The 27,349-nt window shown below is 41.5% G+C and overlaps 1 protein-coding gene across 1 annotated transcript in view; it reads right to left on the bottom strand.

Annotated features, from left to right (window-relative positions):
• Positions 1 to 27,349, bottom strand: part of SMCHD1 (structural maintenance of chromosomes flexible hinge domain containing 1) — a 122,222-nt gene that overhangs the window by 74,244 nt on the left and 20,629 nt on the right. Inside the window, exons 4-20 of the mRNA XM_060243944.1 lie at positions 21,579 to 21,661; positions 21,342 to 21,472; positions 20,416 to 20,530; positions 15,929 to 16,048; positions 15,486 to 15,652; positions 13,263 to 13,356; positions 12,737 to 12,947; positions 10,678 to 10,795; positions 10,377 to 10,560; positions 9,378 to 9,575; positions 9,086 to 9,199; positions 6,703 to 6,809; positions 6,448 to 6,530; positions 6,223 to 6,336; positions 3,636 to 3,713; positions 3,431 to 3,550; positions 2,782 to 2,926 (exon numbers count right to left, since the gene is read on the bottom strand). Coding sequence (XP_060099927.1) covers positions 2,782 to 2,926; positions 3,431 to 3,550; positions 3,636 to 3,713; positions 6,223 to 6,336; positions 6,448 to 6,530; positions 6,703 to 6,809; positions 9,086 to 9,199; positions 9,378 to 9,575; positions 10,377 to 10,560; positions 10,678 to 10,795; positions 12,737 to 12,947; positions 13,263 to 13,356; positions 15,486 to 15,652; positions 15,929 to 16,048; positions 20,416 to 20,530; positions 21,342 to 21,472; positions 21,579 to 21,661 — 2,182 coding nt within the window. The remainder of the gene's footprint in view (positions 1 to 2,781; positions 2,927 to 3,430; positions 3,551 to 3,635; positions 3,714 to 6,222; positions 6,337 to 6,447; positions 6,531 to 6,702; positions 6,810 to 9,085; positions 9,200 to 9,377; positions 9,576 to 10,376; positions 10,561 to 10,677; positions 10,796 to 12,736; positions 12,948 to 13,262; positions 13,357 to 15,485; positions 15,653 to 15,928; positions 16,049 to 20,415; positions 20,531 to 21,341; positions 21,473 to 21,578; positions 21,662 to 27,349) is intronic.

The raw sequence follows: 27,349 nt of genomic DNA, 5'->3' as shown, positions 1-27,349 counted from the left end.
TAAGAAAGAATAATTACACGGGGTGTGGGAGGGCATGATGACAATCATACAGATGCTGAAGCTCAGTATTCCTTTTATTTGCAGTGCATTTTTGCCATCCTTTCCTGTCATGTTCAGCCCTGTGGCATTAGCACCAGCATGAGCTTGTGGCATTATCTGTGGTGTTTTGCCTGGCTTGGATGTGTTATGGTATACCGTAGAGCAGGGGTGGCCAAATTTGCTTAATGTAAGAGCCACATAGAATAAACATCAGATGTTTGAGAGCCATAAGACACGAATGTCAGATGTTTGAGAGCCGTAAGACAGGGAGGGAATAGATGGGGAGTGAGGCAGAGGTGGAAAGAAAGCAACTTTAGCTTTAAATGCATTCTACAAGCAGCCAGTTGGCTTGGAGTGGTGATTTAAAGAAACAAATGTCTTCTCCAAGCCAGCCAATGTGGCAGTGGGGGCTTCAAGAGCCACACAACATGTATGAAAAAGCCACATGTGGCTCCCAAGCCACAGTTTGGCCATCCCTGCCATAGAGTATGCACCTCAAGGTGGCTGTTTTCTGTAGGGGAACTGATCTGACTTCAGCTTTCCATCTCTTCCCTCCAGCCTCTACCTAGGAAAAGGACAGTCCTTCTCTACAGTGGAGACCAAAGCAGGAGGAAAGTGACCTCAGCTGGGTATAATGACACAAAATCCACCCTGCAAAGCAGCCATTTTCAACAAAGGAAGTGATCTCTGCCATCTGGAGATTGGTTGTAATTCTGAGTGATCTCCAGCCCTCACCTCGATATTGGCAACAATAGTTACCAAGGAGGAAATTGTCAGTTTGGAGTCTATGGTGCTGTATCTGTCTGAAGTCCCACCTCTCCTAAAATCCCACCCTCTCCAGGCTCCACTACTCAAGTCTCCAGGAACCTGGAGTTGGCAACCCTGTCTCCTTCTCAGCCATCCATCCATCCAGCTTTCAGCTATCTAAGCACATCTGATCAGGGAGGGGAGAGAGAAAGCCACAAGGGAGAAAACAAAAGCTGAGGGGAGGAGGGAGAGAGGGAGTGACAGAAAAGACAGTAAAGGTAGCAGAAAAGACAGTAAAGGTGGGACAGCCATGCTCTTGGAGGAAATGCTCCCAGGACTTATGGTGGCGGCGGCAGCGGCAGCTCCCTGGCTATTTTGGAAGCCTTCAGAGGTTGTGTGTGCTGGGAGGCTGTCTGTGTGGGCTGTTGATGGGGTGGCAGAGGTCTGTTGCCAGCAGCTGCTGCAATGCCTTTCCTGAGGCCACAGTAGAGCAGCAGGTCTTTCTGAGAAGCATCAGAAATGTGTCTGTCTCTGAGTTAAGACTGTTTTGGTGGTTTGTTCAACATTCCTGGGCCTGCAGTAGGTGGGAGCAGAGGAGTCAGCCAATGGGAGGCCAGAGACGGTGACAGATGGTTCATGAGCCAAGAGTTGATGCAGCACAGTCCCAACCAAACAGGCTGCTCCATTTTGCCATCACCATAGGAGAATTATATATATTTAAGATTTCTTTGAATATTGTACACCCCTCTGAGCCCAAGTATGGGGGACAGCAGTTTAGAAATCAAATTTATAAATTAACAGAACAGACAGAGAAAGCTCAGAGAATCCAATGGTACAGATCTCATGACTGGTAAAATTCTGGATTATGCCTTTGTAAAATATTGCCGGAGGACAGTTTGCATACAATTTTGAAATGGTGTTCAGCGTTCTGAGCAGCTACATCACCTCTGCTTCTTTTCTGTCATCTGTACCAAGGTTTTAGGAGAACATAAAATCTTTTCAGGGGCTAGCACCTCAAACAACACTAAGTTTATTTTATGTCATGATATTCTTTCATGGTATATCAGCCAAATAAGCTGCAGTCCTCATACAACTGAAATTTCTAAAACTACAGATGAAGTAGTTCAAGAAAATCAGTCTGAAAAAGCTAGTCCCCATCTTCCTGCTGCTTGAAGCAGCCCTGACTAAGCTGATGAAGCCACCATCCTTCACTCTCATAGAGTAGTTCCTGGTGGCTGTTCTGGCTGGGCATCTTTCATGGTTGCTTCAAGCCTATTAGTGGTTGAGTAGTCTCCAGGACAAGCTCCTATTGACTACTGAAGAGACAGAGCTTACTTTTCTGTTATCTTAAGCTGGGCATTTCCCCGGGGTGGGGGGAACCTGAAGTAAAAACAAAAACATCAGAAAGCTTACTTTCATCTATCTAAGCACTTCAGATCAGGAAGGGGAGAGAGAAGGCCACTAGGGAGAAAATAAAGAGAGAAATGAGAGCCTATTAACACAATGAGACAAGACAAAGCTGAGAGGGTTTATTTTCCCAGTGATAGAAAGTTAAAAACCACCTGTGGTAATCCAGAGAGCACATATATTTCTTCCCTATCAGTTCTATATACTCTGGCAAACTGTAAGAGTTTCACAAGCTGTTAGCTAGTTCTTTGCCAATGCAAGGCAAGAACAAGGCCGGATCTGGGGGGCGGGCAGAAGGGGGTGCTTGCCCTGGGCACCGACTGGGGTGTGTGCCAAGTTGGGTATGGAGTCCATTCTGTTCTATGGGCCCATAAGATAGAATGAGCCCATAAGGGGGTGTCATTTTATAATCTTGCCCCCCTTAAAAAACTTGTAAATCTGGTCCTGAGTGGGTAGGTGGGTGGATTGCCAGTTACTAAAATGACAAGCATACCCATTCAACCTCTAGCATGCTAGGGATTATCTGGCTTCTGTTAAACAGAAATATCTTTAAGCAGCATTGAAATAATGAAGTTATTAAACCATTACCTAGCCTCAAGTTGTGGTACAATATCATCGGTCAGATAAGCATCATGACCAAATTCATCTTGCACGCTTAATGGAATAATGAATGGAATTCCAACACGAAATGGAGGATCCAAAAGACCTATTGAAAACTTCTGAGGCTTTCCCGCTGAAGTGGAGAGAAACAAGTATTCATATATTGAATGAGAGCAGCATTTTCACAGTCAAACTCTCTTAACTTCAAATCTTATTTCTGGAAACTGAACCATGGTTCAGGGCAGTGCAGGACTTCATATAAATGGAGGAGCTGAAGAAAATTCAGTGAGCAACACTGTAGCCCACTTCCAAAGTTAAATTAACTAGCACTATGTCTACACAGATCCTGCATGACATTGCACAGGTTACTATTGTCACATTGATTGAGAAGGTGAAAAAAATAAAGGCTGTAAAGAATGTTATCATTTACAAACCAAAGAAGCAATGCGTATGTGTTCTGACTAACTTTCATTGTACTTCTAAATGCATAATACAGCTTTTAGAAAAAACTATTCAACACACGTATATTCTGCACTTTTGATCAAGACAGTCTACTGATTCCACCGCACCCGATTCTGGGGGCAGATAACACGCAGTTAGCATACTCTTAACCCAGCAACACTAATATAGTTCTTACCTATTATATTGAATTTAAATATTTTAGATGGAAGAGATCTTCCGGCGTAAGTATCTGCATTACTTTCATTCAACACAACTTGCAGTTTCAGAGTGTAGCTTCCAAGTTTATTAATAGTTTCTGCACATAATCAGAAAATAATATTACAAAAATAAAATTAAAACATTTATCAATTGTAGAATACATTTAATACAAAAGCACTCACCCATTTTTTTGAACCAGTAAGGCCATTTACCCCCATGCTGACTGATATGAGAAATTATTTCCTTATCTCCATCAAGGGCTTAAAAAGAAAAAAAAAGACATCTAATTATATAAATAAGAGTCAGACTTAATTTCTTAAGAAAATAGGATTCAAATAAATAATACGGCACACTGCTTTTTTTACACATTGTTTTTATAAGCTTAGTGAAATAATTCAGCAGATTCAATTCTATCGCTATTTAGTTCTTAAGCAGCCCCATGGCGCAGAGTGGTAAACTGCAGTACTGCAGTTCTAAGCTCTGCTCATGACCTGAGTTCAATCCCAGCAGAAGCTGGGTTCAGGTAGCTGGCTCAAGGTTGACTCAACTTTCCATCCTTCCGAGGTCGGTAAAAAGAGTACCCAGCTTGCTGGGGGGAAAGTGTAGATGACTGGGAAAGGCAATGGCAAACCACCCCATTAAAAAGTCTACTGTGAAAACATCGTGATGCGGCGTCACCTCAGAGTCAGAAACGACTGGTGCTTGCACAGGGGACTACCTTTTTTAATATAGTTCTTAGCATTTCTGATATGTATATCACGGTCCTCTCAAAGTTGATTGACTACACTATCAGTAAGCTGTGCCAGGGGCTACTGAGCTCAACACGGGAAACTTGGGAGTTAGGTTTATTCACTGGGGCAAACACAGGTATTGAACTCATTTGTTCATAAGGGCAAGATCTGACATAAATGAGACCTTGTCGGGCCAGGCCATGTCAAGCCGGGCCATGTGTGTACCTATTTAAGATTAGGTAGCAGAGGTATAAACTTTATAAAGGACACAAACACAATTAAAGATTTTTTTAAAAAAACTTAAAATAAAACATGCTTAAAACATTAGCACTGGACAAAGGAAGCTCTGGTTCTTTCCTTCCTTCCCCAGGAGAAGGGGGAAAAGGAGTCTCAGCCAAAAGAAGAGAGGCTTGGCTCATTAGCTCTGCTGTGCAATTGAGGGAGCCTGGCAAAGCAAGCTCTACCTCCCCCCCCTTCCTCCTAGTTGTATTTTATGGACAGTAGCATATAGTTTTATAGAGTTGCCAACCTCCAGTTGAGGTCTGGAGATCTCCTAGAATTACATTTGATCTCCAGATGGCAGAAATTAGTTCCCTTGGAGAAAATGACCACTCTGGAGGATGAACTCTATGACATTATGCCCCACTGAGGTTTCTCCCTAGGCTCCAGAATTTTCCCAACCCAGAGTTGGCAACCCTAAACTTTCACCACCTTCCTAATGGTGATTTATCTCTTCAAGTTCTGTGGAGCTGGTTTGATAATAGGACTTGAGCAGATTAGGCATGGCATTCAAACTGTACTGGAGCTCACAATGTACTTAGAATTGTGAATGCATTTTGAAAGGTTATTAGCAATTATGGCCAAAATTTGTTCCTGCATTCAATATACTGATAAATACCTTGAGATACTGATGTATATATTATACTGATGTATACATTTACATGAGAGAGGGATTTATTTGTATCTGTTGCCATGGAAGCCAGGAAAATTTGCTCAGGGATTAGAGAGAATCATCTGAATGTGAAGTTCTGATAGTATTTTACCTGGTTGCAAGGAGTTGGACTTGATTGTGCGACTGAACAACAAAAAAAAAGCATTTGTTTTTTAAAAAGGACTAGGGCTGGGCAAGGCAGGACAAACAGAGAAGCAGATTGGTGGCAGATAAAGGAGACAGGAAGACTGGCAAATTGGTCAAAATGAAGAACATCAGTAAACTCTGGAGACTGGTCCAGGTTACGTGATCTGGGACCAACATACCTTCAGGATTGTCTCTCCCAGTATGTTCCCAGAACAGAATTGCACTTGATCAATCAAGATCTGTTGGTGGTCCCTGGCCTCAAAGATGTTTGCCTAGCCTCAACCAGAGCCAGAGCCTTCTTGGCTCCGGCACCAGTATAGTGGGAACACTCTCCCTGCTGTGACTGGGTCCTGGAGGACTTAATGCAGATCCGCAGGACCTGCAAAACAGAGATGTTCTGCCAGACCTATGGTTGAGGCAGCAGAGATCTATTTATTTTAGCCTCCCCTTCCTTGCATTGCTTTGCTTTGCTATTATGTGTGATCTATATTGTCTTTCATCTGCCCCATCAGCATCAATTGCCATCCACCTGCACACATGTGGGGCGCCTATATGGGAGCATATGAAGAAGGAGTAATTGGATGATTTGTATTGCTATTGCTGATATTTTATTGCTGATATTTTATTGCTGCTCAATGACTGGCTGTGTAGTTTTAGAAGTTAGATTGTATATTTATTGCTGTTGTAACCTGCCCTGAGCCTGCTTGAAGGGGAGGCTGGGCTCAAAGCCCGATAAATAAATAATCTTATATATTTGAACTATTTCAATTTTAAATTAAAATCCTTTGACTTTGCACCACACATTCCACATATGCAACATTACAAGTTAAAACAAACAGGACTTTAAATGTTCCAGCCATGAGATTTACTGTGTTACAGTGATGGCAGGAATAATTTCAATTCACATTAATAAGAAAGTCATAAAATTCTCTAATGAAAAAAAATTACGTGCATTCTTACAATGTAAAATAACCTTGAGTTCCACAAGTAGTTTCTTTGATCCCCCATGACTTGTACCAGGAAGCTTTTGTATGGCTTCTCCCTTTTTATTCAAGATTTCAATTCTTAATGCACCTGTAAGAAAGTAGAGAAACAATAATGGATGTAAAAGAAATCCAAGTGCTCATTTAAGTCATTACAAATAAGGAATTAATATTAACTAAATTGTTTGGCAAATTAGAATACCTATGGTAGTTCCTGCATGTCTCGTTTCATTTGGTAACAATTCATCTCCTTCAGGCCATGTTACCGACAACTTATCAGGAAGCCTACAATAAAGAGCTGTGGTTGTAAATAACTTTAGTAGAATCAAGTGGAATATTAAAACATTAACATTTTCCTTTCAAAATTAAAAAACCCAAATTTTAACAAAATATAAAAGAGTACACATCACAGATTTCTGAATTTCTGTTAACTCTCCATTAGCCTACATGATCTTACTTTGCCATTTCCTCCTCAATGTATTTCTTCACTGCTTTGTCCGATACTGAACGATCAAGTTTGCAAATTGCAATAATCTTTTTTTCATCATACAACGCCTGAGGTTCCTGAAAAATTAAGCTGTTTTAATGACTGCCTTTTAAAAGTGAAGCAAGGAAGAATGGAGTTACTAGACTCAGTGTCATTTTACAGAAGACATGAAAAAACTCAAATTCCTCCAGCATTAAGGCAAACCACCATTCTTCCTAATTATTTGTATCTATTTTTCTAAGCTTTATATTCATCATTTTTCCTACAAACACACCAATAAGGTGTTTGGGACAGGCCGTCCCCTCTATCCCAAGTGACAGCAAGAAGCTTTACATAGAAACAGGGATAACATACTTCTGTTTCGAGCGGGCAGCCATGTTGGTCTGAAGCAGTTGAACAAAGCAGGAGTCTAGTTGCACCCTTAAGACCAACTAATTTTTATTTAGAATGTAAGCTTTCGTGTGCTCTTAAGCACACTTCATCAGATGAGGAATCCAGCACAGTGAGCAAAGCCATACATAGCTGGTAGGCAGTGGCCCAAAATACAATATGGTGCAGATTTAAGAACCACTGACAGTGAAGTAAAATTATCTGGTAGGCAGTGGTTTAGAATGTAAAATGGTCCAATGACAGAATAGTAAAATTAACGAATTGAGCGAACCTTTGATCTGAGTAGCATGAGCATGCGAAAGCAACAAAACATTAGGCAGTAAAATTAAAAATTTGTTAATTTTACTGCATAATGTTTTGTTGCTTTCGCATGCTCATCACTCAAATCAAAGGTTCGCTCAATTTGTTAATTTTACTATTCTGTCATTGTACCATTTTACATTCTAAACCACTGCCTACCAGATAATTTTACTTCACTGTCATTGGTTCTTAAATCTGTACCATGTTGCATTCTGGGCCACTGCCTACCAGCATTCTGGGCCACTGGCTTTGCTCAGATATGTATGGCTTTGCTCACTGTGCTGGATTCCTTGTCTGATGAAGTGTGCTTAAGAGCACATGAAAGCTTATGTTCTAAATAAAAACTGGTTGGTCTTAAAGGTGCAACTTGACTCCTGCTTTGTTCAAATACTTCTGTTTCAACCTTTATCCTTTCTGATGCCCTGCTGACTGTGGTTGGTTCCAAATTTTGCTATTACTTTGTTCTCATCTTCTCCTTCCCCCTGCTTTCTTTCATATCAATTTTTTAAAACCCCACAGTTAAAATGCTATGATCACATGCCAGTTGGCATTTTTTTCAATAAAAGTCTCTCAAATTTTAAGGGTTTAAAAACACACAACCCCTCCCCTCATTTTATCAAATTTTTCTGCAAACCTAAAGGTGGTCCTGGATTTGCTGAAAAATTTCCATTATGAGGATTCTTTGATCTGCATTCTGGAGTCTTGTTCAGAATTATATATAAATTAAATAACCTATTACAGGTTTTTAGTTTATTGCTGATTTCCAGCTGGTATAACCTACGTTAATCTATATATCACAAAAGAAAGAGCTTCCTTTGATATTCTTCATCCAATTGGATCATATATAACAATGATTTTTGGTGGCCCATCTAAGGATGCCAGCCTCCTGGTGGGACCTGGGGACCACCCAGAACTATAGTTCATTTCCAGACTACTGAGATCAATTCCCCTGGAGAAAATGGATGTTTTGGAGGGTGAACTCCGTAGCACTGTACCTGCTGCCCTCCCTAGGCTCCACCCCCCCCCCCCCCCCAAATCTCCAGGATTTCCCAACCTGGACCTGGCTACCCTACTCTCACCAGCAGTCAGGGTGGACCTGGCAGCCCTTCTCTTTGAAGAAATTAAAACCCCATACCCAGTGGGAAACCAGGATTACTCTTGCCTCTCTCCCAGCCTATGCTCAAGTGTGGACTTCATACAGGGCCTGTGCATACTGGCTTTTGAGTACAGGTTCCCATGCAAATGTAAAATCCAATGCATCATAGTCATGCACAAACAGCAGAACCATTCCCAGCCAATTACAATGTTGAGGTTGAGTATCAGTGCAGGGCTACAGTGACAAAATGGAACAGACCAAGTGAGAAAATAAATAAAATTACTAGTAGTTGAAAGTTCAGCTTTAAATTTTAACAGTATTCAACTTAAAGTGAGTTTCAGTTTACAGTTATGTCATAGAATCACAGAATTATAACGTAGGAAGTGATCTCCAGGGTCATCTAGTCCAGCCCCCTGAACAATGCAGGAACTTCACAAATACCTTTCCCCATACACAAATCCCCAGATATTATTCAGAATGCCCTATCTTGTGCTTTCAAGAAATGTTTACATGACATGAATCCAATTTAATCACTAATTTAGTTTAAAATGCCAGCAATTTACTTACCAAAGCTATCTGAACTTCTCCCCCAGTAGCATACACATCTCCATCATGGTCTCCATATAAAAAAAAATTCAGTATACTTCCATGGAATATTGGAACTGTTTTAATTGTTTTTATCTAGAACAAAAACAAAATTTTAGCTGCCTTATGTGCCTTTTAAACATGCTCTTTACTATAGAATTCTAAGAAAATATTTGGTAGACCTATTCAATTAACATAAATATGTAACAAGAAATATAGTATTCCAAGGAAATACTTTAAAGTGTCTGCAATCTTCAATAAACAGTTAACTTACCAGCTGCCCAGTTTTATATATTTTTCCATCCCATTCTATTGCTGAGTATGTTGCCCAAGGACTCTGCATTCTTTTTGAGGGCTGATCAGTGCGTGTAATTATTCCTTTAAAAAGAGTGAATTTTATCTGTTTGTCATATTTTTCATGGCAGTCTTTGAGCCACAATGCAAATTCTTTGTCAATTTTCATTCTCTGTTCCTGTGAAGAGTTTTGTACATGCATTACAAAATCTGGACTTGTTATTTATGATGTTATTTGTATACATACTTATGCTTCTTTAAGGCCTTAAAATTTGTGGATATTTAATGTTTTAACATCCTACTGTCAGAATTAAAAATGGAAATTATCAACCAGTACCCCATATGTTCATGTTGTTGTTGTCGCACAGCCAAGTCTGACTCTTTGTGACCCCATGGACCACATCACATCAGGCCCTTCTATCTTCCACAGTCCTCCTAAGTTTGTTCAAATTCACATTCATTGCATCGGTTGTCTACCTAATTGTCTACCTAATCTCATTTTTTTGCTGCCCCCTTCTTCATTTACCTTCAACCTTTACCAGCCTCAGGGTTCATATACCATAATAAAATATTACACTTTGCACCACATTTTCCAAAAAACAAATACTAACATTTGGCCTCAATGTGAGAAAGCCAAGGCTAAGGAATGACCTGCCCAAGACTAGCTATTAATCAGTAATCCACATTCTCACATTCAAATCCGATAACCCGGATACACTATACAGATATCAAAAATCATTTCATCGCTGGAAAGTATTTTTTGAACAAATTAATTGCTTATTGCAATTAAATTCTTAAAATTCTTAATATTAAAAGAACACAGCATAACTGAACATACATAACATATAATAAGAAATTAAACCATCAGAGAGACACCAACAGCTTCATAAAACCAATAAAACCAAAACAAGAAGAATTCTTGATTTCCGCAAATCCATTTATTTAATACTGCAAAACAAATATATTGCAAAAGTATTACCTGTCCATTGACGACTCTGGTAAAAAGTGTATCCTTATCTTTTAACTTTAGCTCCAAATCCATGAAAGTCAGCTTGTTTGTGCTGACTTGAAATTTATCATTTGTAAATAATACTCCAGAAATTCTGTTGTAACATTCCACTGGAACAATCCCTCTTTTCTTGGGAAAAGCACACCACTCAAAACTTCAGAGAAAAAGACAATGTTTGGAAAATTAAGAAAAATCCATACTAGTGCTAGTAAATTACTTTATTACTTATAAAACATTATTAGATATATAATGCCACTACTGCACAACTTACGCTTCCACAGTTGTGTAGGGTATTAATCTTCCATTCCAAAAACATTCAAAAATAGGTCTCTTTCCTCTGCCTCCCTTATCTATTAAATCATCATCTTCATCATCGTCTTCTTTTAACCCTAAATTCAAAAGGGTGAGATTAAAACAAAATGCATTCTACAGACCGAAGCACTGCAGATTCAAACAAATGCATATTGTATACTTTAAGCTCTGATCAATAACTGGATTGAGCAATGAGCAAGATGAGTGTTAAAAAAGGCTGAAGCTTACTCAACAGAATCTCTTTATATGAACCTGTGCAGCAATAGCACTCCTCACAGCAGCAACTAATAAGAGTCCCCTGGCTCTCAAGGATGTAATAGCTTGAGCCTTTTCTGTTGCTGCTCCACTGCTATGAAACAGTATGAGGCAGGCATCCACCCTCAGGGTCTTCCAGCAAGGCTTTACAATTTAATTTTATTTAAAGAAGCTTAAGGGGAACTTGAGTGAGCTTAACTGTCTCAACTAGGGATAGGCATGAACTAGGAAAATGGTGATTTGTTTTGCATCATGATTCATTTGATTGCACAAACCAACCAAACCATCATTTCCTCCAAACCAATTTGTGGTTCATTGGTTCGCTATGGTTGGGGAAGGGAGGGGGAGGAATTTAAATGCCACCTCCCTCCTTCTCCAGCTGACCTGCAGAAGCCGCATGGCTGGGGGAGGGAGGGGGAGGCATTTAAATCTCCAGACGATGAGCTCTTCATTGTATTCTACAGCCCTATAGGATAACAATGGAGAGATTGTGCCATGGCTGCAGTGCAACTCTAGAGAGAAGAGGTTTAAACAGGGTTGTGCCACAGCAGCAGCACAATGTCTCCAATGTATCCTATGGCCCCATAGGGTACAATGGTGAGATCTCTCCCTGATCTTTCTTCCATTCCCCAGTCAGCTAGCCCTGGCAGGCTGGCTAGGGAAGTGAAGAAACATTGGAGAAACCTCTCCCCGTGGGCTCAGCTGGGGTGCCTGGTTTCCACAGCTGAATCTGCAAAACAGCTGAGAATGTGGGAAGAAGTCTTCCTGTGGGCTCAGATGATGTGGGGCAACTGTGGAAGCCAATCACAGAAGGGAAGGCAGTTCAAGCAGCCTCCCCTTGGCTTCCCAGCAGCTCTGCAGTTGCTTGGTGCCTGGGGAAGCCAAGGAAGGAACGAATCCTCTTGGAACCTAATGAACCTCCATGGGAGGTTCAGGAAGTTCAGGGACGGTTCGTGGGAGGTACGGTTCCCTGAACCCCTGGCTCATGAGTGCCCGGCTTGTGCATGAACAGTGGTTTGATTTGTGTCCATCCCTAGTCTCAACCATCTATTTTAACTATTTTAATTATGCACTTCAATTGTTTAATACATAACTGTTTCCATATTAACTTTTTGTTGTCACCTATAGTTATTTAATTCCACTTTCGTGGCCAGTCATGATTCTATTATACCCAAATAACCAAAATATGAATATAACTGTCTACAAAATTCAACTCTACTCATTTTTTAAAAATGTAAGGCTTAGCAATAGCCAAAGAAAATGAGAAAAAGCAAGCACCGACTAATGTAAAACAAAGTAGGAAGAAGTTTCGGAGAAAACATTAAAGTCGTCTTCTTCAGCTACCAAATCTTCTACCTATTAGAAGACAGATGATCTGTTTTATTCAAGGAACTAAAAAGAGTCTGCCAAGGGTCAAGTTAAGCTCATGATGGGAAAAAGACATATCAAAGAGATAAAAGTCAGGGAGCTGCCTGAACTTCCATATATACGAAACTGTTTGACAGCCACAGCACTGGATGACACGACCATTGTTACTGGTTGGAAAACAGGTCATTCACAATACTAATTTATATCCTTGCATGCCATCAATATATGCAAAGAATCTGCAGTTCAGAAGGTATACTTTAACATATGAATTTCACAGCATGTTTAACTAATACCACACATCATTAAATATAGTAATGTTTAGAAACATCAATTAATTGACCAAATTGAGCCTCTTTCATTTGAAGGTCAACTAGCATAAATGACTTTTAACTTACTTGAAGGAAAGCAAGGATCTTCAGGATAGGTTTCTTTATCATACAAGAAAGGATGGTAACGAATAATGCCTTCCACTACACCTTCTCCTTCGACTTGAGCCTTAAACTCAAAGTTATCAGCAGCTGTATTTATATATAAGGTCTGCATATCATCTTTGATTTCATTAAGATTCACAATCTTGGGTGTCTTTCCTTTTTCAAATATTGAAATCTAAATAAAAGCACAAATAAATGTAAGTTTTACAGAGAAACTTCCTTATCATAGTCATCCATGGATGAAATTAACATGAATTATCAAAACACCTAGTAAATATAATGAATGGGTTAGATTCTGACGGTCTTTTGCATTTGGAAGTTCTTTCATTGTTAGAACACTTCCTCATGCTGCAAAAACTGCCTGGTGTAATCCAGTCCATTATTCTAGAATTTTAATATTTACCATATAATTTAAAATAACATACGATGATAACACATGATTGTATAATTGATATACAATAATTTTCTATCATATTGATATAGGTCTTACCTCAATATCAATACTGTTGAAAGTTCCTAATTCCTTCACTGGAGAGTTATTTTCATTTCCTTTTGGCCCATGTATATAGTAATGATATATATGCCTGCAATATTAGAAGTCAGACTAAAATATAGAGCAAAATAAAAATAGACGATATGGAATATTCTAGCAGACAATTATTTGTAGCTTAAGTATCTAAAAATTGCTATCTCCAACTGGTATTCGGAAGCTGAGCTAAATGTACATTGCACCAATGCATAATTCTGCACTCTGTTGTAAGAAAAAGACCCTACTTTTCATACACATGGACATCATGATCACTCGTATGGTTGCCATGGTGCCTGGAGTTTTGACCCGAACACATCTGCTCTAAGAAGTGGACTTTGCTCACGGTTTCTAAGGCTTATGTGGATACTATAAGCCTCAGCTTTGCAGCAGCATTCTACATCTCTGGATGGGTGTTAGCCGAACTACAGACAAGCTTCCAGCTGCTCCTTGTGTGCCCAGTCTTGGCCGCTGCAGTGGAAGAAGCCACTGCATGAACAGGCTGCATTTCCAGCCTGTTTCCATGAACCAAAGGCTAACACCACCAGAATCCATCTTGTTTTCCTGACTCCATATCCAACAGCTGCTTCAACTTCTGCATAAGGCAATCAAGCTTATCTTAGGCATGGATCCTGCCAGATCGCCTAAGCCTTTGTCTAATGGAACTCAAGACAAAGACTGGTGCCAAGAAGACTAAAGAAGAGGAAGACCATCTTCAGTCAGAGCCAAGTTCCTTTGTGTAAACCGGGTGTTACCTAGGCAATGATTTGGCTCTCTATTGTCACCCTTTTAGATAAGTTTAATAGTCTTAAGCATCTCCCCACTCAATAATCTCTTCCATTCTTCTCCCCAACTGTCATTTTGGAGCCTCACCCTTGTCCATTGCAACCTGAAAGTTCAACCAGGTATCTATGGACCATGCTTGTTCATTGGTCAGTCATGGGCACCCAATTAGGTGCCACCAATTAACTTGCTATTGGCTACTGCAGAAGTCCAGCCCTTATGGTCACTGCAGAGTCTCCCCTTTTCTGAGGTCATGTACCAGCTGACCACCTGTCATCCACCCCTGTGCCTCCCATCCCCTGAGGGTCCAAGGTAGTCTATTTAACCTCTGGCCCAACTCCACTCATGTGTGCATCTAGCAGTACCCCAGTTCCGCTGTCTAGATCCATCCCCGATCCCAGCCACAGTTGAGGGTCCCATTTCCCCTGTCCTCTATCGTCGCCATTGGAGCCTTCTTGAAGACTACGATTGGTAATTATCACCCTGTTTGTCTACCCATGTATTGTCTCTCTATCTCTCTATATTTCCTAGGACTGTATGAATGATTTTATGAGTATTTTATCTTGTATGCAAGCCTATATTTTTCTGGAATAAATTGTAATTGTTTTACTTAGAGTCCCTAATATTTTTAAGCATTACTTTCTGGATGTGGGATCCTGTATACACAGGTAAAAAGATCCTGACTAAGCCAGGTGCCCACCTGACAATTCCCCAACCTTGTTTTGAGGGCATTTTGGCTTACACTGTTAGGATTGCCAGCCTCCAGGTGGTGGCTGCAGATCTACCACTACTACAGCTAATCTCCAGGCAACAGAGATCAGTTCCCCTAGAGAAAATGGCTGCTTTACAGAGTGGACTGTATGGCATTATAAGGCTCCTCACCTCCTCAAACCCTACCCTCAACAGCCTCTAACCCCAAAATCTCCAGGTATTTCCCAACCTGGAGCTGGCAACCCTAGCAAGCATAGATCCATGTTCCTGGCTGTTACTAGAAATCCCATCCAGTTCCAGCTAGCAGGAAAGGAACTGATTGAGCCAGGGTGGTAAATAACACTAAACCATGGTTAAGATGAAGTCCAGTGGCCTGTATTAACAGTCAACTAACTATGGCTAGTTTAATTAAACAATGGTTTCACACTGTACCTGAACTGGTCTAGTGAGTAAGGTCTGCCAGAGCATGAAAAGTTCTATTGCTTCCAATCCTTGAGTAACAAAATTGTATATGGAAGATACACTGATCTTCACACTCCTTTCAAAAGACTCCAAGCTCAAAAGTACTTTTATATGACCTTCTGTCTACTAATCTGACATAAACACCTGAGACAGTTTTCATGTTTTGTGGGAAATGCACAATAAAAGCTTTGGATATGATGGTTGGCTTCTGAAAATAAAATGATAACTCACGCCAGCTGCCTTGTCCAAAGGTAAAAGTTGTTTTTTAAATACAACACATGATCTGGTTGTACTCCAGTAATAACGACTGCAGTGAAACTTTCTTTGTTCTTTTCTTCCAAAATAAGATTGTGCAGGAATCGTTCATCGTCATTATCAATATGGGAAGAGTCAGAAGGCTGAGAGAAAGGTAGATTAAAAAAAACAGAGGTCACATGACAAGAAACACAACATCTGTCTAAAAGTTTATCATGGGGTCTAGTATCAGGAACATGAAACCACAAAGCTTACAGATCTAGGCAAGAATTGGTCCTATATTTTATTTCAAGCTATATACCAGAAAAGAAAATTAGCAGCTACAATTCATATAATGCCCAGATCCTAATATATACTGCAAGACAAACATTTCAACTATTTGTATGCGTAAACAAGCCACTCAGGTTCCACTGCATTACCTTCCTGTTTCTAATGTATCCACTATATATAGCTTCTTTATTTCTCTCTTTTTTTTCAAAATCTTCTTTAGAAAGGATAAGTTCATGAACATCTTGAGCATCTGCAGGCTTGCTTATCATCTGTTCAAGATTTAAAACAATTCAAATCTCAAAGTTAGAATTAACAATGGACATAATGATGTCCCTGGCATAGACAGGGCTCCATATGTAGAGAACTCTGTCAGGCTTCAGTGTAAATTATAATGGAAACAGAAACACCAAAAAACAATACTTAATGTGTAATATATTATATAAAGTGATATATCTTCTAGCCTGTAGTAACAACAAACAATTAGTAAATACATGAATCAGAATCACAATAGCCAGATTCCCAGAGTTCTGTATAGATGTCTTTTAAGTCCTCCTGCTGCAAAGCTCCTTTAGAGTCAGTTTCAATGTGCTTCACCTGAAGCTCATAGCAGTCAATAGATATCTGGAACTGTCAGTTTAGGAAAATATAACAGAAGCCCAAATAAAGAGAGAAAGAGAACGCGTCCTTTCCAGAGTTTCAAGACAGTTTTGATGTTCTTCTTCTGCTCAGTTTCTCATAAATACATTCCTAATGGAGCCACAGAATACAATTCCTGTATATGGATCAACTCACACATCTCAAACTATCCGCACATGGCTCTAATATAATTTCTGGTTATAGCTCACGCAGGGGCGACCCGAGGCCACATGGCGCCCTAGGCAAACACCTGCCCCCCCTCCACAGTGCCCCCCCTGTGGGGCCACGCTGCCCCCCCACCTTCTCCCCCCACGGCCGCATATCCTCCTCCCTGGTCAATTTCAATGCCGGTCAGGGAACCGGTGCTGGAGCGCCGCACTCTGTGGCGGGCCATCTGCGGGGCTGCAGCACCTCCCCCTACCTTTCCTCCCCACACGGCCATGCCTCCTTCACCCTCCCCTTCGGGTTCAATTTCATTGCCAGCAGGGGAATCGGTGCTGTAGCCCCACACTCCCTGGTGGGCCATCTAAAGCCGCCCCTCCAAAGACTCACTTAAAGTCAGTGCCGCTGGCCTGCTGGTCACAGAGGAAGGAAAGGGTGCGCACTGCCATTCCCTCCTCCCACTTCCTGGGGGAGGAGGCAGTGTGCACTCTTTCCTTCCTCTGTGGCCAGCAGGCCGGCGGCGCTGACTTTTAAGTGAGTTTTCGGTGGGGCGGGGTCGACTTTAGAAGGCCCACTGGTTCCCCGGCTGGCACTGAAATTGACAACAGTGACGGAGGGGAGGTAGGAGGAGGCACGGCCACATGGAGGGGGGGAGACGCGGCAGCCCCAGAGATGGCCCACCAGGGAGTGCGGCACTCCAGTGCCAGTTCCCCGGCCAGCACTGAAATTGACCACAGTGGGGAGAGAGGAGGAGGAGGCATGGCCATGGGGGGGAGGCGATGCAGCCTGCAGATGGCCCACTGGGGAGTGTGGTGCTCCATGCTGGTTCCCCAGCACTGAAATTGACCGGGGAGGGAGGAGGGGAAGGCGGCAAACTAGCCATTTGCCTAGGGAAGAGGGAAATAAAGGAAAAGAAAGGGGAGAAGAAATGGAAAGAAAGCGAAATAAATGGGGGAAGAAAAGGTAATAAAGGGAAATAAAGAAAGGGGGAAGAATCATAGAGTTGGAAGGGACCTCCAGGATCATCTAGTCCAACCCCTTGCATAATGCAGGAACCCACAAATATCTACCCCAAATTCACAGGATCTTCATTGCTGTCAGATGGCCATCTAGCCTCTGTTTAAAAACCTCCAAGGAAGGAGAGCCCACCACTCCTGAGGAAGCCTGTTCCACTGAGGAATCACTCTAATTGTCAGGAAGTTCTTCCTAATGTTGAGCAGGAAACTCTTTTGATTTAATTTCAACCCATTAGTTCTGGTCCTACCTTCTGGGGCCACAGAAAACAATTCCACACCAATCTCTATATGACAGCCCTTTGAGTACTTGAAGATGGTGATCATATCACCTCTCAGCCGCCTCCTCTCCAGGCTAAACATCCCCAGCTCCTTCAACCTTTCTTCATAGGACTTGGTCTCCAGACCCCTCACCATCTTCATCGCCCTCTGGACCCATTCCAGGTTGTCTACATCCTTCTTAAAATGTGGTGCCCAAAACTGAACACAATACTCCAGGTGAAGTCTTACCAGAGCAGAGTAAAACGATGCCATCACATCATGTGATCTGGAGACTATACTTCTGTTGATACAGCCTAAAATTGCATTTGCCTTTTTAGCCACCACATCACGCTGTTGACTCATGTTCAGCGTATGCTCCACTAAGACCCCTAGATCCTTTTTGCACATACTACCGCTAAGACAAGTCTCCCCCATCCTATAACTATGCATTGGATTTATATTTATCCCTGTTGAAATTCATTTTATTGATTTTAGCCCAGTTTTCCAGCCTGTCAAGGTCATCCTGTATCCTGTTTCTATCTTCTACTGTATTTGCAACCCCTCCTCATTTAGCATCATCGGCAAATTTAATAAGCATTCCCTCTATTCCTTCATCCAAATCATTTATAAAGATTTTGAACAAAACAGGTCCCAGGACAGATCCTTGAGGCACTCCACATCACTCCTTCCAAGAGGATGAGGAACCATTCACAAGCACTCTTTGGGTGCGATCTGTCGACCAGTTACAGATCCAGCTAATGGTAACAGGATCCAAACCACATTTTACCAACTTGTCAACAAGGATAGTATGTGGAACCTTATCAAAAGCCTTACTGAAATCAAGATAAATGATGTCTACAGCATTCCCCTAATCCAGCAAGATAGTCTTCTTTCTCAAAAAGAAGAGATCAGGTTAGTTTGACACAACTTGCTCTTGAGAAACCCATGCTGGCTCTTAGTAATCACATCAATTCTTTCTAAATTTCCAGGACCGACTGTTTGATGATTTGTTCTAAAGATTTTCCAGGTATAGACATCAAGCTGATGGGTCGGTAGTTACCCGGATCCTCCCCCCCACACCTTCTTGAAGATGGGGACAAAATTGGCCCTTTCTAATCTTCCGGCACCTATCCTGTTCTCCAAGAATTCTCAAAAATAATAGCCAGAGGCTCAGAAATTACATCCGTAAGTTCTTTTAGAACCCTTGGATGCAATTCATCTGGCCCTGAGGACATAGAAGAAACTAGATGTTTATGTACAACCCCATGCTGATCCTAGGTTGGAATTTCATACCCTCCTTATATGTTCTGTTTTTGCCATGTTGAGCACCGTTTCACTCAGAAGAGAAGACAGGAAAAGTAGGAATTGAGCAGTTCCGTCCTTTCCTCATTACCTGTTACAATTTCACTTTCCATCCCTCGCAATGGGCCTACCATATCTTTGCTTTTTTTCTTACTCTGGACATAAGAACCCTTTTTTGTTGTTTTTAGCATCTTTGGCCAGCCTAAGCTCATACTGAGCTTTAGCTTTCCTAACTTTTTCTCTACAAGCACTGGTGATTTGTTTATAGTCATCGTTGATTATAAGGCCTTCCTTCCAATTCCTAAAGGAGTCTTTTTTTTCTCAAGTCTTTAGAGAGCTGTTTATGGAGCCAACTCGGCTTCTTTAGGCTTTTTCCAGTTTTTCTACTCATAGGAATCGTCTGTGATTGGGCTTTAGTAATTTGCTTTTAAGAAGCTCCCACCCCTCCTGAACCCCATACTTCCTAAGTATTTCTGACTATGGGATTTTACCCAGCATAGTTCTAAGTTTATTGAAGTTTGCCTTTCTGAAGTCCAGCCTATAAGTCTGACTATGTATAACTTTTCCCTTCCCTAAGACTGTAAATTCCAAGATCACATGGTCACTACTGTCCAGGGTGCCCAATATTTCCACGTCTTCAAAGAAAGAAAGGGAGGGAGGGAGGGAGGGAGGAAGGAAGGAAGGAAGGGAGGGAGGGAGGGGAATTATAAGAATCAAAGAAACTGGAGGAAGAGATAGAATGAAAGGGAAATAAAGAAATGAGGGGGAAACTTACCTGAACTGTGAAGGTGACTTTTCCAGATCCCACAGCAACCCTGGTTGGCCAGTCAGGACCCAGGGAGGCCGCCATACAGTGTGGCTGGGCCCTGCAATCCCTGCCAGCCAGCCGGGCCCCAGGGAGGCCACTGCACAGCATGGCTGGGCCCCACGATCCTGACTGTCCAGCCAGGCCCCTGGGAGGCCACCACGTGGCTCAGCTTTGCCCAACAATCCCCTCGGGCCAGACTAAGTGATCTTGAGGGCTGTAAACAGCCCTCGGGCCTGACATTCCCCACCCCCTGGAGTAAAGCAATTCCATTACTTCAGCCAATCACTTCCAAGTATTGGGCTATGGTCTGTTTGGAAAATTGACAGTGGGGTGGGAGAAGTCACTTACCAGAGGACGCAGAATGATGAAAGGGGTAAGGAGGGCAACACTCAGCATTCCCAGTCACTGGACCATGTTACTGGACCAAGTTACAAAAAGATTGAATGTTACTTACTCTGGTTGATTGCCCAACAAAAAACGCTGCTTGTTTTCCACCAACTCCAAAATATGATATATCGCTGTTTAAACTGCGAGGTACTGCTGCAGGGCGTACATATCCTGAATGATCACTAATGTCAAAGTCAGATAAAATGAAATGTCTAAAACTGTTTACCAAGCGTTAATAAGATCATTGTTGACAAAGTTACCAATATGCAGCTATTTGTGATCTAGAAACTGTGTAAAATTTACTATAGCATGAATAGGTCACAAAATATCCCTATCACATGTTTACATAAATGTTCCAGGATACCAATTTACTTTATGGTAGCTATTAAGACATTGCACATGTAAGACATGGCACATAATTTTACTGCAATTACCTTTGTAAATATTACCACATATCTTATCATTTGCCAGCTTCTAGAAAGACGAGAGGCAGAACAGAAATGTTGGTATTGCTGATGCAACTGTTGCAATGCCAGTAATTCAAAAATGCAAAATAAACTTAGAAGTACTGAGATTGCAAAATATAATATATAAGGGTTACTTTTTATTCATTGTTCACATGTTGATCATTTCTGCAAATGTACCACTGGATCTTTTCTAAAGCTGTCTTCTCAGTTGAGAAAGCGAGATTTATAGGAGTTTCAGACTCATACTGGGAATGTGTTGGGGATGCATGTTGACATGCTGCCTAGCCATGTTCCAGCACTGCTTCACCAGTTTGTACCTGAATCTTTTCTTCAAATAGACATAGGTCTCCCCCCAACTCATACTGATCTCTACAGTTAACTGAATTTCAATATATTTGCCAACATCAGATATGCTGATTCCATTCCAACAGCAGATACTAAAAGCACAAGATGTGAAAGTTTTATACGAATTTCCTAAATTCATCACATTTACAGCTAAATATCACAAACATTAGAATTTACAAACCTTTCAATGTCACCATGCCGTATGAATTTTGACAACCGATATACAGCCCAATTATTAAGTTGTTTAGAAGTCATACCTCTTCCATTATCTATAACGGCAATAGCTGGCTTTCCCTGGGCATCATCGAATAACTTAAAAAAAAAATAAAAATAAGAAATAAAATAAATAGCATATAAATATAAAGACACTATGAAGCAGTAAGTCTTAAAATATTAGAATAACTACTTAGTATCTTACCAGTTTTAACTGTATGCTTCGAATACTAGTATTTTGAGAAGTAGCTGACAAAGAGTTATCAATTAATTCTGCAAGTGCGAATGCTAAATTTAAAAAAAAGAAAAAAAAGTTTATTTTAATATGCATCCAAAAGGTGATGTCCCTTTTTTTATTTCTTTCCTCTTTGATAATAGTAGATAGATGTTTATTAGAAACTTAGTATCCCAATAGCTGACATATATTAACATAGATGTATGCGACTACCATTAACTCCAATCAAATATTAATTTATATTTGTATCGCTATTACAGAACAGAAAAGGAACAATGAAAGAATTCAATTTATTTATTTAGTTAATTTATATTCTGCTCTATCCTGCAAACAGGCTCAGAGAGGATTACAACACAGTCAAACAGTTAGAATTGTTATATTAAGACCAATAAAATCAATACATTAAAACAACTGAACCTCCTGGTTGCAGAGCAGGAGACAGAAGAGATTCAAATTAGTGCCATCTCCACCTGGCTAGTAAATCAATGATGTCATATTTCAGTACTTCAGCAAGGAAGGCAGATTTAACTTAGTTTGGATGCCCGCTGCCTCATTCAAAGGCCTGGTGGAACAGCTCCATCTTGGAGGCCCTGCAAAAAGGTAGTAAATCTGGCAGGGCATGTTCCACCAGGGCAGAGAAAGCCCTGGCAGTAATTGAGATTAAGTGGACATCCCTAGGGCCAGGGACAACCAGAAGATGTTGGTTTTCTGAGCATAAAGCCCTTTGGGGCACATATGGGGAGAGGCAGTCCCTCAGATATGTCAGTCCCAGGCCATGCAAGGCTTTGAAGGTCAATAACAAAATCTTGAAGCGAATCTGGTACTCAATAGGTACCCAGTGTAAATGGTGTAGTGGCGGCTGAATATGTGCTTGCAAAGGCAGTGCCATCAGCAGGCACACTGCCACATTTTGCACCAGCTGGAGTTTCCGGATTAGCCTCAAGGGCAAGCCTGCATACAGCAAGTTACAGTAGTCCAGTCTGGAAGTGACCATTGCATGAGTCACTGTAGCTAAGTCCTGAGGGGAGAGATCTGATCTGCCTGATCTGCTGAAGGTAATAAAAGGCTGACCTGGCAACTGTGATGACCTGGGCCTCAATAGAAAGTGAGGCATCCAGGATCACTCCTGGGCCCTTTGCCTTCTGGGCCAGCACAAATGGTGTGCCATCCAGGGCTGGGAGTCTGATACTCTGTTCTACTCCACCCCAGCTCCGGAACAGGACCTCTGTCTTTGTTGGATTAAGCTTAATGGCTAAGTGGCTATTGGTGAAATACCATGTTCATTGTCAATGGCAGACAATCTATTTTCTGAAACTGACAGAACTGCACCCGATGTACAGAAAGAATCTAACTACTGGGAGTGGGGAGGAGGAAGAAAAAAAGGATTCCCAGAACTGGTACATTTTATAAGATCTAAAAATATCTATAATGAAGTACAAAACAAGAGACTGATAAGATATTTGGAGATATTGGAACAAGAATTTAGAAATTACATAATTAAATTTCAGAACAGGGTCAGATAGAAGATTATTTGTAAAGATGCTGCAGAAGTAAAACAAATAAAAAATAGGGCTCTCAAAAGATGGTGCTGCACATGACAAAAAAAAAAATCTGAAAAGCCAGTTGTTCTTCATATGCATCTGGCTACAAATAAGACCTTCAAACACAGTACATTTCTGAGTGTCTCCACCTTCAGATCTTAGGATGGCAGTGTAAGCTAGTGGACAACTTTCTCCGTAGCACCCCAACTGCAGAATCCCCTCTCCATACAAGTTCACATGGCAGGCTGGAACAGTGATCAGACTTCACCTGAGCTGCTTTTTGCTGTCTGGCTATGATCAAGTCTGTTTTTAACAGTTACTGTATTAAACAGCCTAATGAATTGTAAAGACATGGGTGACCAGTATGTTTTAGAAACTTCAGTCTCCAATATGAGGCATATCCAGAATGCTTTAAACACCAAAGGATGGTGGGCATTTAATTAACTCAGACGGGGAGGAAAGCAGGAATAAACAAGGGTGGAGGCACCAAAAAACATCCCATTCTCCTCCAAGATGTCTCCATTTTTTTTTTTTTTGTCTTCACTACTAGGGGTATGCACTGGGCAGAAACTTGTGTAACCTGAATATAGATCAGAAGTCTATATTTGGCTACCAATATAGCTGAGCCTGGAAAAAGTCTGGTGGGTCACCAGGCCATTGGTCAGTTTCCCTGCAAGGAAGCCTTGAAACCCCTCTGCTTTGCTTCCCCCCACTCCAAAGCAAGGGGAAGCAAAGCAGAGGGGTTTAAAGAAGACGGCTTCCTCCCAGGCAAGCTGATCATCCCAGTGGGTTGCTGATCCACTGCTAGGCTTCCCTGGGAGGTAGCCTTTAAACCTACCTACCTCCTCTTTCTGATGTGTGCTGCTGCTTTGCTGCAACTCAGCACTACTTGTACTACTGGAAGACTATGATTTGATTATTATGTCATACAACTTCTTCAGAAGTTATTACTTCATTCTTCTTTATATTGACCCAATCCTCCCATTGTTTGACCTTAGCTATTTAACTTTGTGTTTGGTTATCATAAATTACAAATGAAAGTGCTTTCTAATACATGCTATCTGGGTTAAAAAAGAGTGCTACAGATTTGTAAATATTTACACAGTAAATATTTACAATGAGTTATGAGTTTCTGACACTAAAGTGCATTGCATGACCAATCTTTATTTAATATATAACAATGTTATTAGCAAATAAACTTACTTTAAACTGGCTATAAAGTACACATTTTTAAAAAATGGAGAGCCAAAAAAAATTAAAGTGTGCAAGTAGGCATGACTGTGATTATATGACCTAGTGAAAAGAGCTTGTTGAAAAAGCTTCTACTAATTCTACAGGAATGCTGAGGAGTGACAGGATTCGACATTAATCAGGCCAGAACAGAAACAAGAGGTTTTAACTGTCTATAGGAAGAACAGAGCATATTAGAAAACTACAAGGCTTAACAATAAGAACAGCCCTGTAGATTATGGAATGTTTTAAGAAGAGACAGGGGTTAGAGGCATCTTAGTCCTTTGTTAGTATATTACTGGCTATAAATATAAATATTCTCCCCCAAAACATATAGCAGCTGCTACTTTCATGAAATGTTCAAAAGCTAGCAATGAGAGATGAATACTTTTCTGGGAAATAACCAAGAATATCCTTTAATATAATCTACATTGCCATCTATCTAGGCAAATGAACCATAGGGGTGAGCATCCGGTTCGGCCAAACAGAAAAAACCTCCGAATACCCCCTGATTCGGAAGTATACGGTGTCGTATACTTCCAAATCAGATTCACAGGCATTATACGGGAGCTGTATACGGCTGCCGTATACTTCCAAATCAATATTCGGAAGTTCTCCGCAGCTGAGAACGAAACGTCTGGAAAGAAAACTTTCTCCAGTAGAACACATCACTTGAGCCCGAAAGATTCTACAAACCCTAATGATGTTACCAGCCGTGAAAACCTGAAATCTTTGATAATATTCGGAAGTATTCGGAAGTCCATAGAAAAGGCAAGAAAGGAGCTTCTGCAGCCTCAGGGGAGCTGCTTGCCTCCTTTCCTGCCTTTGGAAGCCTTTTCCCACCTCTGTTATAGCCTCTCTGGGATCAGGGAGGGAGGGGGAGGGGGAGAGGAGCCCCAACAGCCAATCCAAAGCATGCATTTGCAAAATGCATTGCAAACGCATGCTTTGCAGGGCTGTTGTGTAGCTGATGGCGGGGCTAATCCCCCAGCCATCAGCAACATTGTTGCTCTTTTGTTTACTTAGGTATCCAAGTAAACACTGTTCTCTGGCCAATCACAGAGCAGTGGTATTATTTGAAACTGCTATGTGTAGGGCCAGAGAACCTTTTTAAGGAGTCTACCTGGCTGGATTCCATTCCATTGCTGCTGTGTTGGTGTGTGAGAGAGATTGTGCTGGCCTCAGCTGCTGCGGCTCTCTTTCACCCTTGCTGACCTGCCTGGAGAAGAGAAGACATCTAAGGTAAGATAGACTTGGGGTTCTTGTTTCTATTTTAGTTAGGATAAAAGTAAAAGGACTTTTTAAGACTCAGAGTCCCTTTACCCATCCGGATTTGGGTGGGTGGTTGCCAGTTTGCCTATATCTTACTTTAGTGAGAGGACTTTTAAAAGCACAGTGTCCTTTTACTTTTCCTGATTTGGGTGGCTTGGATTTCTTGGGGTTAGGGTGAAGGTTTTTTGGGGGGGAAGGGTTGGTAAAGTTCAGTATTGTTAAAAGTCAAGACTTTTTACTGTTTTAAAAGGATTCTGTGTTTGATTTGTTGCTGCTGTGTTGTGCTGCTATTGTTCCTTTTCTCTTCTGGTTCTGGTTCTTTGTGGGGGAGGGGCTGTTTGGCCTAATTTTCATTTAAAAGGCCACTTTTTTAACAGTTGAGTTTCTTGGCCTTTTCTCAGTGATTTGTTTGGTTCTGTTGTTGTTGGTTTTGCATCCTGTTGTGTTGTCCCTTTTCCTAGTTCTGGTTTTTGGGGGAGGAGTGGGTTAAAAGTTAAGTTTCTTTCTGTCATGTTTTGGTTTTTTAAAATTACCTCAGTTGGTGTGAGGGGGTTGGTGTGTGGGCTGGGTCACTTTCATATTTTTATAGTTATTTTTGGAATCTGAGTGTGCTTTCGGTTTGGCTAGGGCCACTAAATAGGCTACCCCACTAATAAGGGTGCTTTTAGGGATTGTGTTTTTTGAAATTTAAAAAAATATTAATCCAGTTTAGGGCTTTATCTTCTTTCAAAATTCAACTAGGCCAGATTTAAAAAAGATTTTAGGTTTCTCATAAAAGGCAGCGTGACTACTAGGCCACATCAGGCTCCCTTTTAAAGAGACTAGGGTTGCACTGCATCTTGCTTTCAGCCACTGAAAGCCGATGCATCCTTAGATTTCCATTGGGTAAACCACAGCTTCTCTCTAGTTACAGGGGACACCTGATTTCTAGTTTGCAAGGAAATCCGGTTTGTCCCAGGATCTAGTTAGGAGAAGTTTAACTAGCAGGATATAACAAGGATTGCCTTCATCTCAAAGTAACCTTTTAAAAACTGTAGCCAGGTAGAGGCAGGATCACCTAGTCTCCTAAACTTTACCAGACTACTACTACCCCAATCCAAAGAAGGACAGGTTAGGGACCAAAAAAAAAAAACAAACGAGTTTTGGTGGGAGGGTTTTTAAAAAGAAGGCAGGGCACTTGTTGGTTCAGGGTACAGTGTAGTGAGTTGTAAAAAAACCCCACTCTCAGTTCAGGTTGTGTGAGACTGGCCAAGGGTGACATGAGTGACAGGCAGCAAAAGAGGGGCCCTGGGGGCAAGGCCAAGAAGAAGACTAGAGGGGTGGATGGGAGGAGGAGGACCCAGTTTCCCACACACCTGTGTGTAGGACCACTCCACAGTCGCCTTCCAGCACTCTGACCTCTGGCTGAAGTGTGATGAAGAAGTCCTGCCTTGGGCCCTTCATCGAGGCTGCTGCTGCGGCGCCCCCAGCAGAGGTGCTATTAGGTGCTGGCACTGAGCAGGGGTCTGCTGCTCAGGCAGTCTCTCCTCCAGCTGATGTCGCTCGGCCTCAGCAGCCAGAGGAGGGGCAGCAAAGGAGCCCTTCTTGATTAGCTTTGGGGACAGTTTTCTGTCCAAAACGATCACTCCAAGGAGGGTGCAGAGTGTCATGCAGGAGCTGGAGGAGAAGCTGGTTCCTTCAGGCACCAGCAGTCCTTCA

The sequence above is a fragment of the Heteronotia binoei genome, chromosome 7 (assembly GCF_032191835.1).
Source record: "Heteronotia binoei isolate CCM8104 ecotype False Entrance Well chromosome 7, APGP_CSIRO_Hbin_v1, whole genome shotgun sequence".
NCBI lineage: Eukaryota > Metazoa > Chordata > Lepidosauria > Squamata > Gekkonidae > Heteronotia > Heteronotia binoei.
The sequence above is the reverse complement of the archived record's forward strand: the minus strand, read 5'-3'. Positions and strand labels throughout refer to the sequence as shown.